General features: G+C 39.7%; 1 protein-coding gene across 1 annotated transcript in view; it reads right to left on the bottom strand.

Moving 5' to 3' along the window:
- LOC133630637 (uncharacterized) overlaps positions 1 to 13,863 on the bottom strand; it is a 95,000-nt gene that overhangs the window by 19,875 nt on the left and 61,262 nt on the right. Inside the window, exon 9 of the mRNA XM_062022241.1 lies at positions 13,615 to 13,776. Within this exon, the coding sequence (XP_061878225.1) occupies positions 13,615 to 13,776 (162 nt within the window). The remainder of the gene's footprint in view (positions 1 to 13,614; positions 13,777 to 13,863) is intronic.

Below are 13,863 nucleotides of genomic sequence, written 5' to 3'. Positions count from 1 at the left end.
TGATAAATCACATTACGTGTGCTAAATCTTTATATTTGTGTCTTCTTCTCCCAGTATTGTGGCCGTTTTGATATATTTTTGCATATTAATGAAGAAAGAGACATAAAATGGATTGCCCGCCTCATTCCGCTCACTTAACAGACGCAATCCACTTTGCACACCTTTAGTAGATCAGCTTTGCGTGTGCTATCAGGTTTGCACGTGTTTTAGTACACGCAAACCTTTAGTAAATCAAGCCCTAAAAGTAAACATGACTTTATAATTGCTTCCCAAGGCACAACTTTATGTTATCCTGCACATGAGACACGTTGCATAGGGGCGCACTAAATCAAAATTAAATGGTCTTATTAAACAGTAGACAGGTTAAAAACTGAATGACATAACAAGAACATTTTAGTATCTTCCAAAAGCAACTTCAAGTCAGTTGCAAAACATCACACCGTATGTTCCAAAAGCAACAGAAAACACCATGTCTGTGGTAATCTGTGGTGCTGTCATATGGCATAATACGCGCTTTTAGTCTTTGACTGGAGTGTGTGCAAAAACAGATCTCATGAACAGCCACGTACGAAGAGGATGAGTTCCATATTTACATGTCAAGTGTATAAAATTACACAGTTTAAACATACCTAATAGGAGTCTTAATATTAACGTGTTAAAGATTGCTACATGATATAAAATACCGTATTTTTCAGACTATAGGGCGCACTTAAAGGCCTACTGAAACTCACTACTACCGACCACGCAGTCTGATAGTTTATATATCAATGATGAAATCTTAACATTGCAACACATGCCAATACGGCCGGGTTAACTTATAAAGTGCAATTTTAAATTTCCCGGGAAACTTCCGGTTGAAAACGTCTATGTATGATGACGTATGCGCGTGACGTCGATGGTTGAAATGGAAGTATTCGGACACATTGTATCTCAATACAAACAGCTCTGTTTTCATCGCAAAATTCCACATTATTCTGGACATCTGTGTTGGTGAATCTTTTGCAATTTGTTTAATGAACAATGGAGACTGCAGAGAAGAAAGCTGTAGGTGGGATCGGTGTATTAGCGGCTGGCTGCAGCAACACAACCAGGAGGACTTTGACTTGGATAGCAGACGCGCTATCCGACGCTAGCCGCCGACCGCATCGATGATCGGGTGAAGTCCTTCGTCGCGCCGTCGATCGCTGGAACGCAGGTGAGCACGGGTGTTGATGAGCAGATGAGGGCTGGCGTAGGTGGAGCGCTAATGTTTTTATCATAGCTCTGACGAGGTCCCGTAGCTAAGTTAGCTTCAATAGCATCGTTAGCAACAGCATTGCTAGGCTTCGACAGGCGGCACAGCATTAACCGTGTAGTTACAGGTCCAGTGTTTGGTTCGGTGTCTCCTGATAGTAGTATTGTTGATTTTCTGTCTATCCTTCCAGTCAGGGGTTTATTTCTTTTGTTTCTATCTTCATTTGAGAACGATGCTATCACGTTAGCTCAGTAGCTAAGTGTGTCACCGATGTATTGTCGTGGAGATAAAAGTCACTGTGAATGTCCATTTCGCGTTCTCGACTCTCATTTTCAAGAGGATATAGTATCCAAGGTGGTTTAAAATACAAATCCGTGATCCACAATAGAAAAAGGAGAAAGTGTGGAATCCAATTAACCCTTTTACCTAAGTTACGGTCAGAGCGAAAAAAGATACGTCCTGCACTGCACTGTAGTCCTTCACTCTCACGTTCCTCATCCACGAATCTTTCATCCTCGCTCAAATTAATGGGGTAATCGTCGCTTTCTCGGTCCGAATCGCTCTCGCTGCTGGTGTAAACAATGGGGAAATGTGAGGAGCCCTTCAACCTGCGACGTCACGCTACTTCCGGTACAGGCAAGGCTTTTTTTATCAGCGACCAAAAGTTGCAAACTTTATCATCGATGTTCTCTACTAAATCCTTTCAGCAAAAATATGGCAATATCGCAAAATGATCAAGTATGACACATAGAATGGATCTGCTATCCCCGTTTAAATAGAAAAAATTCATTTCAGTAGGCCTTTAAAATCCTTAAATTTTCTCAAAAATCGACATATATAACCCGGTGCCCTTTTTTAAATGAATTATTTCTGGTTGTGCCGACCTTGAACCAATTTTATTTGGTCAATGGTCAATAAGTGCGACCAGCAGATGGCAGCCACACATAAGAGATACGTGTAGACAGCAAGCCCAAAACTTTTTATGTTTCATTAGGAATATACAAACCCCAAAACCATTGAAGTTGGCACGTTGTGTAAATGGTAAATAAAAACAGAATACAATGATTTGCAAATCCTTTTCAACTTATATTTAATTGAATAGGCTGTAAAAACAAGATGTTTAATGTTCCAACTGAGAAAGGTAATCACAATAAAAATAAATAAATAAATAATACTCCGTGAAGTAAGTTACATTTCATATAGTGAGATGAATAAGATTATTTGTAAAATGAATGGATGGATGAAATACATTCAGAATGTTTATCATGGTTCTTCTTCTTTGTACTTTGTAAACACTTTAAGTTTGAAGAGTTTCTTGAAGTGGATCATGTTAGTTTTGATTGATTGATTGATTGAGACTTTTATTAGTAGATTGCACAGTACAGTACATATTCCGTACAATTGACCACTAAATGGTAACACCCCAATAAGTTTTTCAACTTGTTTAAGTCGGGGTCCACGTTAATCAATTCATAGTACATTGTTTGATTGCTTTGCTTAATCCATTCCATAATTTAATTCAACATACTGATGTGTGTGAAATAAAAAGCTGTGTGGAGACATAAGCCGTCCCTAATGGATAGGCAGGCCATTATCCGGTGCGCCTTATAGTCTGAAAAATACGGTATATAACACTATAATAATGAAGAAAGTTTTTAAAGTTTGAATTTTCGTTTATTTTGTTTGTATTCCTGTAATTACTCCACTTCCCCTGTAAACATAACCACTTTATAGTTTGTAAATATAAACCTGATATTTTCATTTTTTCCCCATTCATGTGCTGTATCAGGCATTCTGACATCGTGCTTTATGCCTCCGTCAAATATTACACTTCTCTTCAAGGAGATAACTTTTAGGCAGCAGCGCGATGCCGCCCAGACTGAATCATTTACCGCCATCACTCAGGGGGGGGGGGGGGGGGGATTCACACAGCAGCGCGGTGGCAACTCGACCCCTTACCATACATTATACATGGCCCATACATTAAATATGCATCCTCACTGCGGTACGTGACTGGCCCAGAACGGGGCCCCGCATTCAAATGGAGCCGCCTCATAATCACAAGGAGAATGTAGGCCAGCGTATCTGTGGTTAAACTAATTGTATCGCTTCTCTCCTCGTAATGAGGCACGCTGGAAACCATGCACTTGTACTATTCTGCTGAACGCCACATAAGGGCCCCCTGCTAGGAGGAGAAAGCACCATGAATAACTGCTAAATGTCACAGCAATGTCAGATTTCAACTTGTGATAGATAGCTGCAGGTGTGCTAGTGATGAGCATCCTGAGATGTGAAAAGTGTATGAAACCTATTTATACATTTTGTAATAAATATTAAATTATAGTGCACTGTAGGGTTGTACGGTATACCGGGACTAGTATAGTATCGCAGTACTAATGAATCAAAAACGGTACTATACCCTCTTCAGGCTCAAGCTGTTTGTTTACATGCTTTTTTTATTTCTCTTTGCTATTTGGGCTTATTGGACCCTAATTACAATAAAAACTAAGAATCATCTTTTGATATGATGTACTTTAGTCCATAAGTACACAAATGTGTACTTCATGTTTAGTGACATGCTAATTCTTATTTTTACACTTTTTCCCCCAAATTCCATTGTATGTTATACTCTTCTGACACCACCAGATGGCAGTATAAGTGTCCACATAAGCGGCCATAAGACCCCAATTCAGTAGTGTACACAATTTTGGAAATAAGAGCTAAAAGGTGCTGTCCACGCATGTGGCCACTAAGGCCTTTAGAAGATACTGTTTGAAAAGTACCGCCTTCCCAATTTATTTATTTTTTTAACAGGCATGACGGCGCATAGTCACGTCATGACATTGCTGGTTTTACGAGCAGAGGAGCATGTTCGGCAGCGCGCACACACGGAGTACTTACAAGCAGACCCCGTGTGTGGACAGAAAAGGGAGAATGGACGCATTTGGCTTAAAAACTAAAGACAAAGAGAAAAGTGGTGGCCTTCAGGAAGAGGTGCTTTATGACGTGGCCAGCTAGCTAGCAGCTAACATCCATCCGCAGTCGATAGTGTTTTAGCTACTTCTAAATCACTAATCATCGCCTCCATGGCGACAAATAAAGTACGTTTCTTAAAAGTATCATTATCACTGCAGGACGAGGAATAGCTAAACAAGCTTCACTACACACCGTAGGAGGATACAATAGCTAACAAAAAGCTAGCGCGCCTGAATGTAAACAAATGCCATGGGTGGATCTACACTGTAATGATACCAAGTATAAAAGCGTATTTAATCGATTCTACTATGATTACATCGATATTTTTTATCATCACAAAATCTTATTTCCTTTTTTTAATATTCATGTCATGTTTATAAACTTAGGAAATATGTCCCTGGACACATGAGGACTTTGAATATTGACCAATGTATTTAAGTTAAAGTTAAAGTACCAATGATTGCCACACACACACTAGGTGTGGCGAAATTATTCTCTGCATTTGACCCATCACCCTTGATCACCCCCTGGGAGGTGAGGGGAGCAGTGGGCAGCAGCGGTGGCCGCGCCCGGGAATCATTTTTGGTGATTTAACCCCCAATTCCAACCCTTGATGCTGAGTGCCAAGCAGGGATGTAATGGGTCCCATTTTTATAGTCTTTGGTTTGACTCGGCCGGGGGGCTGTAACTACTTGATATCGTATCGATACCCAAATTTGTGGTATCATCTAAAACTAATGTAAAGTATTCACACAACAGAAGAATAAGTGATTATTAAATTTTAACAGAAGTGTAGATAGAACATGTTAAAATAGAACGGCGTGGCGAAGTTGGTAGAGTGGCCGTGCCGGCAATCGGAGGGTTGCTGGTTACTGGGGTTCAATCCCCACCTCCTACCATCCTAGTCACGTCCGTTGTGTCCTTGGGCAAGACACTTCACCCTTGCTCCTGATGGCTGCTGGTTAGCGCCTTGCATGGCAGCTCCCGCCATCAGTGTGTGAATGTGTGTGTGAATGGGTGAATGTGGAAATACTGTCAAAGCGCTTTGAGTACCTTGAAGGTAGAAAAGCGCTATACAAGTATAACCCATTTATCATTATTATATAACATAAGCAGATATTAACAGTAAATGAACAAGTAGATTAATAATCCATTATTACAGCTTGTCCCTCATAATTTTGACAAAATAATAGAATGATAAATAACACAATATGTTACTGCATATTAAGGCTGCAGCTAACGATTATTTTTCTATCGATTAATCTACAGATTATTTTTTTCGATTAATCGGTTAATCTATAGATTATTTTTTCGATTCATCTATAGATTATTTTTCCTTTTACCGATTATTTTTTATTTTATTTTATTTAAAATGAAGATGAAAAAATAAAAGTAGGCCAGTTTTTTCAAAAGGCATGGCTTTTATTTACAAAAAAAAAAAGTATGGCCACTCAGTCAACATTGACAACAACATGACAAAATATTCTGTAACAATGTAAACATTTAAAACTTTTAACATTTAACAAAATTAAAAGTAGCTTATTTGCTTTTTAATGTGCAAATATAAAAGTAAACATCCAGTGCAAATCTTAAGCATTTCAAAAGTAAAAGTATTGCTTATTTTGCTTTAAAATGTGCAAAAATAAAGATAAACATCCAATACAAAAAAGTGCAAAACGAAATATTCTGTAACAAAAGTGTAAACATTTCAACAAAAGTGAAAGTATTGCTTATTTGCTAAAATGTGCAAAAATAAAGATAAACATCAATACAAAAAAGTGCCAATCTAAATATTCTGGAGCACTGTAAACATTAAGTATTGCTTTTAAAATGTGCAAAATAAACATCCAGTCCAACACAGTACACAATAACCAATTCTACTCATTCCAGTGAGTGACTAACAGTTGTAATGAAGAAAGGTTAGCATGTCTACTTGCTTTGCTTCTTTTCTTGTTTACAATATTCCCAGCAGCTGAAAATAGGCGCTCAGAAGGGGTCGATGAGGCTGGAACTGAGAGGTAATTAGCCTTCACCTCAAGCCAGGACTGCGAGTGAGCTGAGCTGCAGTTTAAGTTTCTAGTAGGTCAACGGGCTCATAGTGATGTTACTAGTAGTTGACTGGGAGGTGTTTATTATCATTTGGGGAGAGTCCGCTGCCTGATGCTCACCTGCTAAACACCTATCTGCTCCACGCTGAAGCGCTGACTACATGCGCTCTGAATACGCACTGCTGATTGGCTGATAATGCTTCGTGTGTACCAATCAGATGGTTGTGTGGGTGGGACAATGCTGCGTGTGTACCAATCAGATGGTTGTATGGGTGGGACAATGCTGCGTGTGTACCAATCAGATGGTTGTGTGGGTAGGACAATGCTGCGTGCTGAGACAGAGGCAGCCGCAGAAGGAGCAAAGCAACTTGTTAAGACTTTAGCAGCTAAAGTTAGCTTTAGCTTAGAAACTCGTTCGGTACACCCCCGTACCGAACCGAAAGCCCCGTACCGAAACGGTTCAATACAAAACACATAACGTTACACCCCTAGCAGATACAAATGACACATTCATGTTTTTGTGTAATGATGACAACGTATGCTAACGCGGACGATTGACTAGTTGATGGTTGATGGTTTTCTTTTCAAATGTTCGTTCATAGCCGTTGTGCTGCTATGATAGGCCATTTACGCTCGACACTGTGCATACAACAACATTATTAGGCTGTGTATTGAAATACTCCCACACTTTTGACGACTTTTGGCGTGCGTTTTTCCCCTCGCTCGCACAGTCTGCTTTGCGCTCCGCCATGACGGTAGTGTGACGTAATTATGCGACGCGTCGACGCACAAAAACGGCGTCGACGTATTTACATAACCGATGACGTCGACTACGTCGACGCGTCGTTTCAGCCTTACTGCATATGTCAGCAGACTAATTGGGAGCCTTTGTTTGTTTACTTACTACTAAAAGACAAGTTGTCTAGAATGTTCACTATATTATTTAAGGCAAAAATTGTTCTTCGATTGCAATAAGAAACATATGTTTATTGTACCGTAAGACTATTTATTAAAATAATGCCAATAATGTCATTTTCTTTGGTCCCCTTTATTTAGAAAAGTAACGAAAAGTATCTAAATATATTTTGGTACCGGTACCAAAATATTGGTATTGGGACAACCCTAGTGCACTGTATGTGTTTGTATGCCTTACAACATTACACATATTAGTCACTTATACTTATATATTTTACAATATATGAGGAGACGCTAAAATGTTCAACCAAATAAAAGACTATAATAGGAAAAAATGCATAGAAGGAAAATAGGTAGACTGAGAGGAACTCATCTGAAGGTGAATAGCTTCAGGGACGATGATTTTAGTAGCTATAGTTATTTCTGTGATTGATATGAAAAGCAGACTTGTCCACCTTTTCGTCCGCGACCTCAAAAGGGACAGACAATAAAAAAAATGGATGGATGGGCAGATATGAAAAAAGCAATTAGCATTTTTGTACAAACGTACAATGCATGTGTGCTGACTCGTGCTCAAGGCTTTTACAAATGTAGAAATACTTGAATTAAAACTTTTTTAATTATAGAATACAATAGCAATTAAAAAAAAAAAAGTTCCAAAAAAATAGTTTTAAAGCGGAATTGCACTTTTTGGGGGAATTTGGCCTATGGTTCACAATCCTTATGTAAGACAAACACACATTTTAAATGTTTGTGTATACATTCTAACTAGTAAATAAATGCCATCAAAATTCCGCTTACAATGGAGTATATGTGAGTCGCTCTATTCTGCCTATAAAGCACTTAAAAAAACATCCAAACACCTCCAATTAGGTTTTATTTATTTTTTTGGACTATAAGGCGCACTTAAAATTCTTTCATTTTTTCAAAAATCGACAGTGCGCCTTATAACCCGGTGCGCCTAATGTACGGCATAATTCTGGTTGTGCTTACCGACCTCGAAGCAATTTTATTTGGTACATGGTGTAATGATAAATGTAACCAGTAGATGGCAGTCATACATAAGAGATAAGTGTAGACTGCAATATGACTCAAGTAAACAACACCAAAACTTTAAAATTGTCAAAACGTGGATTTTTGCGCAGCTTACTGCGAAGATTGTTTTCCCGGGATGCAAACGGACTTGACCGTACAAGGCTTGCTGGTAAAAACATGATTTAATTATTCAAACTCAAAGTACTACACAGGGATACAAACAAAAACAGAAAACAACCTGAAGGCGAGCGTGCCTAACGCACGCGAAAGCTAAGGCAAAAAACTTAGGACATGAAACATGAAACTAAAAAACTCACTAAACTGTGGCTTGAAAAAACAAAACTTACGTGGCATGGCATGAAGCATAAAAAGAGCAATCGCAAAAATACGAGCATGAAACTATGGCATGAAAACCAGCATGAACAGAGCAGAAATGAACATCAATGTCGCCAGGACGACTAACTAAAAAAGACGGGCTTAAATAATAATGTCATGATTAGAGCCAGGTGCATGTGTCAATTGAGTCAGGTGAAAACAATGAGTTGCCATGGTGACCAAACAAGGGAGCGCAAACAGGAACTATGGAGTCTTAAACCGAACAGAACATAACCAAACAAAACATGATCTAGACCAGTGGCCCCCAACCACCAGGCCGTGGCCCGGTACCGGTCCGTGGATCGATTGGTACTGGGCCGCACAAGAAATAAAAATAAATAGATAAAAAAAAATTTTTTAAAGTTTTTTTTGTTTTTTTTTATTAAATCAACATAAAAAACACAAGATACACGTACAATTAGTACACCAACCCAAAAAACCTCCCTCCCCCATTTTCACTCATTCACACTCATTCACACAAAAGGGTTGTTTCTCTCTGTTATAAATATTCTGGTTCCTACATTATATGTCAAAATATATCAATACAGTCTGCAGGGATACAGTCCGTAAGCACACATGATTGTATTTTTTTATGACACAAAAAAAATAAAACAATAAAAAATACCATACCCCCGCCCGGCAGATTACTCTCACCTGCCTCTGGTTAGTGTTCGGGACGCTCACCTGTTTCCCGGGCACTAATCAGAGAGCTATTTAGTCTATGCCCTGGCCTCACTCGGTCTGGTTTGCTCCCATGCAACAAGTTACGTTCTCATTTACGCTCTTACTCTTTATTGTTACTAACATCTTTTGGCTATCTTTCTTGTTTTCCGTGCCGTGGGCACCGCGCAGCATATTTTTGTCTGCAGCCAGAATAAATAATTTCTTTTCACCTGCAAGCCGCTTCCTGACATCCCTCTGCATCTGGAAAAGACGACCTCCGGCATCATAATCCCACGACAGCGTAACTTTAAAGGCCTACTGAAATGATTTTTTTTAATTTAAACGGGGATAGCAGATCCATTCTATGTGTCATACTTGATCATTTCGCGATAATGCCATATTTTTGCTGAAAGGATTTAGTAGAGAACATCGACGATAAAGTTTGCAACTTTTGGTCGCTGATAAAAAAAGCCTTGCCTGTACCGGAAGTAGCGTGACGTCAAAGGTTGAAAGACTCCTCACATTTCCCCATTGTTTTCAATGCAGCGAGAGCGATTCGGACCGAGAAAGCGACGATTACCCCATTAATTTGAGCGAGGATGAAAGATTCGTGGATGAGGAACGTGAGAGTGAAGGACTAGAGTGCAGTGCAGGACGCATCTTTTTTCGCTCTGACCGTAACTTAGGTACAAGCTGGCTCATTGGATTCCACACTCTCTCCTTTTTCTATTGTGTACCACGGATTTGTATTTCAAACCACCTCGGATACAACATCCTCTTGAAAATGAGAGTTGAGAACGCAAAATGGACATTCACAGTGACTTTTATCTCCACGACAATACATCGGTGAAGCTCTTTAGCTACGGAGCTAATGTGATAGCATCGGGCTTAACTGCATATAGAAACAAAAGAAATAAACCCCTGACTGGAAGGATAGACAGAAAATCAACAATACTATTAAACCATGGACATGTAAATACACGGTTTATGCTTTCCAGCCTGGCGAAGGTTAACAATGCTGTTGCTAACGACGCCATTGAAGCTAACTTAGCAACCGGACCTCACAGAGGTATGCTAAAAACATTAGCTATCCACCTACGCCAGCAGGCCCTCATCTGCTCATCAACACCCGTGCTCACCTGCGTTCCAGCGATCGACGGTGCGACGAAGGACTTCACCCGATCACCGATGCGGTCGGCGGCTAGCGTCGGATAGCGCGTCTGCTATCCACCTCAAAGTCCTCCTGTTTGTGTTGCTGCAGCCAGCCGCTAATACACCGCTTCCCACCTACAACTTTCTTCTTTGCAGTCTTCATTGTTCATTAAACAAATTGCAAAAGATTCACCAACACAGATGTCCAGAGTACTGTGGAATTTTGAGATGAAAACAGAGCTTTTTGTATTGGATTCAATGGCGTCCGTATACTTCCGTTTCAACGATTGACGTCACGCGCATACGTCATCATATATAGACGTTTTCAACCGTAAGTTTAGCGGGAAATTTAAAATTGCACTTTATAAGTTAACCCGGCCGTATTGGCATGTGTTGCAATGTTAAGATTTCATCATTGATATATAAACTATCAGACTGCGTGGTCGGTAGTAGTGGGTTTCAGTAGGCCTTTAATATTCGATAGCTTCAACAAAACAGTTGCGATAGCAGAATCAATGTCAGCACACGACGCAACGAGGGCATTGTTGTTTGAATCAAACAGTCGCTTCGGCGCTACGTCACATTGATAAAATGCCGCCCGGCGATCCTGATTGATTCATTATTTATTGCTATCTGGAAGGAGTTTGCATTACCCTCGATCCCTGATCCTTGTGTGGAGCTCAGCGAACTACAAGGGTCTGGCGAGAGTCAGGTTACGAAAAATATGCCTGGGTCATATACCGTATTTTCCGCACTATAAGGCGCACCTTCAATGAATGGCATATTTTAAAACTTTGTTCATATATAAGGCACACCGCATTATAAGGCGCACAGCATTATAAGGCGCATCCATTAGATGGAGCTGCGCTAAAAGGAATGTCAACAAAACAAATAGTGATTGTACTGACACTTCTACTTGCTGCTCTCTGTTCAACAACTCACTGTTCCAGTTTGTCCTCCAACTGTAGCCATCTCGCTTTGTTCCCTCGGAAACTCTGTTTAGTCTTCTTTACTTGGCGCAAGTCATCATGTTGCTTCCTCCACTTCCGCACCATTGATTCGTTAATGTTAAATTCTCTCGCTGCTGCTCTATTCCCTTGTTCTACTGCGTGACTGATCGCCTTGAGTTTAAACTCTGCGTCGTAAGCGTGTCTCTTAATAGGAGCCATTTTTGGGTCTTTACATAAAGTTTAGGTCTCACAACTACGGGACTTCATTTTCCCCCGTAGAAGAAGAACTTCTTCTTCTACGGTAAGAAGCCACCGACTTCATCTTCCCATAGAAGGGGGAAAATGAAGTCGGCGTAGTTACCGTAGTTGCGAGACTTGTTGTGGCTCAATATTGGTCCATATATAAGGCGCACCAGATTATAAGGCGCACTGTCAGCTTTTGAGGAAATTGGAGGTTTTTAGGTGCGCCTTATAGTGCGGAAAATACGGTAATTCGATGCTATGATACACTTCAGAGTAAAATGTAGTCATACACTAAATTAACAACCGTCATCCACAGGAAGTGTGTCATATTTACAGTGAATAAACTGTAAGACAATCAAAAATCACCCCGAGCCCTGGTATGGAATATTGTAAATCTGTGTTAGTGACTCATTTAAATCCATTTTACAGATGTTCTATTGTATTCAGTTCATGCCCCTAATCATTGTGAACTAGGGTTGTACGGTATACAGGTACTAGTATAGTATCGCGGTACAAATGAATCAAAAACGGTACTATACTCTGTTTGAAAAGTACCAGAACCCCATTTTTTTTCTTTCTTTTTTTAACGGCATGACGGCATTGCTGGTTTTACGAGCAGAGGAGCATGTTCGGGAGTGCACACACATAGAGTACTTACAAGCAGACAGTGTGTAGACAGAAAAGGGAGAATGGACGCATTTTGGCTTAAAAACTAAAGATAAAGGTGAAGTTATAACACTGAAATGCCCTCAGGAAGAGGTGCTTTAAGACATGGCTAATAAGCTAGCTAGTGGCTAACATTCATCCACAGTCGGCAGTGTTTTAGCTACTTCTAAATCACTAATCCTGGTCTCCATAGCGACAAATAAAGCAAGTTTCTTACAAGTATCATCCCTGCCGGACGAGAAATAGCTAAACATGCTTCACTACACACCGTAGCTCACCGGCGTCACCGCTAATGACGCAATTTCTGAATGTAAACAAACGCCATGGGTGGATCTTCACCTGACATCCACTGTAATGATACCAAGTACAATACCGTATCTAATTGATACTACTGATATTTTTTATCGTCACAAAATTCATATTATATTTATAAACTCAGTAAATATGTCCCTGGACACATGAGGACTTTGAATATGACCAATATATGATCCTGTAACTACTTGGTATCGGATCGATACCTAAATTTGTAGTATCATCCAAAACTAATGTAAAGTAACAAACAACAGAAGAATAAGTGATTATTACATTTTAACAGAAGTGTAGATAGAACATGTTGAAACGGAAAATAAGCAGATATTAAAACAGTAAATGAACAAGTAGATGAATAATCCATTTTTACAGCTTGTCCTTTATAATGTTGACAAAACAATAGGTAGATAAATGACACAATATGTTACTGCATACGTCAGCAGACTAACTAGGAGCCTTTGTTTGTTTACTTACTACTAAAAGACAAGTTGTCTAGTATGTTCACTATTTTATTTAAGGACAAAATTGTTCTTCGTTTGCAATAAGAAACATATTTTTTATTTTATTATAATAATATTATAAATTTTACCCTAAGATCTTTTGTTCAAATTAAGCCAATAATGCTATTTTTTGTGGTCCCCTTTATTTAGAAAAGTATTGAAATACATTTAAGTACCGGTACCAAAATATTGGTATCGGGAAAACCATAGAGTGAATAATTTAAAATACGAAACTCCTGAGTTCAATCAAGAGACGACTTAACGGCCGTTTCACGGCCGGCTTCTTGTCACAAGAGATCAGACTAAGTGTGCTGTCGTTGCAGCTATCGCTAGTAAATGATCAGTCAGAATGAAACTTGGGTGTGCCAGAGACAAACCTTATACTATCTCTGGGTCAACAACGCTTTGTAAGAAACGTGCGTAAGGCCATTTCTCCAGAAAAGTCCATTGGGATAATGAGTGATGACTTCAACCTTTTCTTTCTTTGGCTTTGAACATGGGGTAGGCGGGGGAAAGTGAATGAATGACAAAAACCAGCCCTTTCTCACCCAGTCTTGTACGTTCCGCCCTTCCGACTGCCCGACCCGTGGCTCGTCCCAGTAGATGTTCGCTTCACCATGGCGCCAGATTTTGCTGCGTGTCTTGTAGGCGTAGTAAGCAGCAAAGGCTAAGGCTAACACCACCATCAAACCTAAGGCCAATGCCACCGCCTGACAAAAAAAAAAAAAGAGCATTTAATGCATTTAGAATTGGGTCCCTGGTAATTAACACGTGCATGTATGCATGCATACAACACA

The sequence above is a fragment of the Entelurus aequoreus genome, linkage group LG16 (genome assembly GCF_033978785.1).
Source record: "Entelurus aequoreus isolate RoL-2023_Sb linkage group LG16, RoL_Eaeq_v1.1, whole genome shotgun sequence".
Taxonomy (NCBI): Eukaryota; Metazoa; Chordata; class Actinopteri; order Syngnathiformes; family Syngnathidae; genus Entelurus; species Entelurus aequoreus.
The sequence above is the reverse complement of the archived record's forward strand: the minus strand, read 5'-3'. Positions and strand labels throughout refer to the sequence as shown.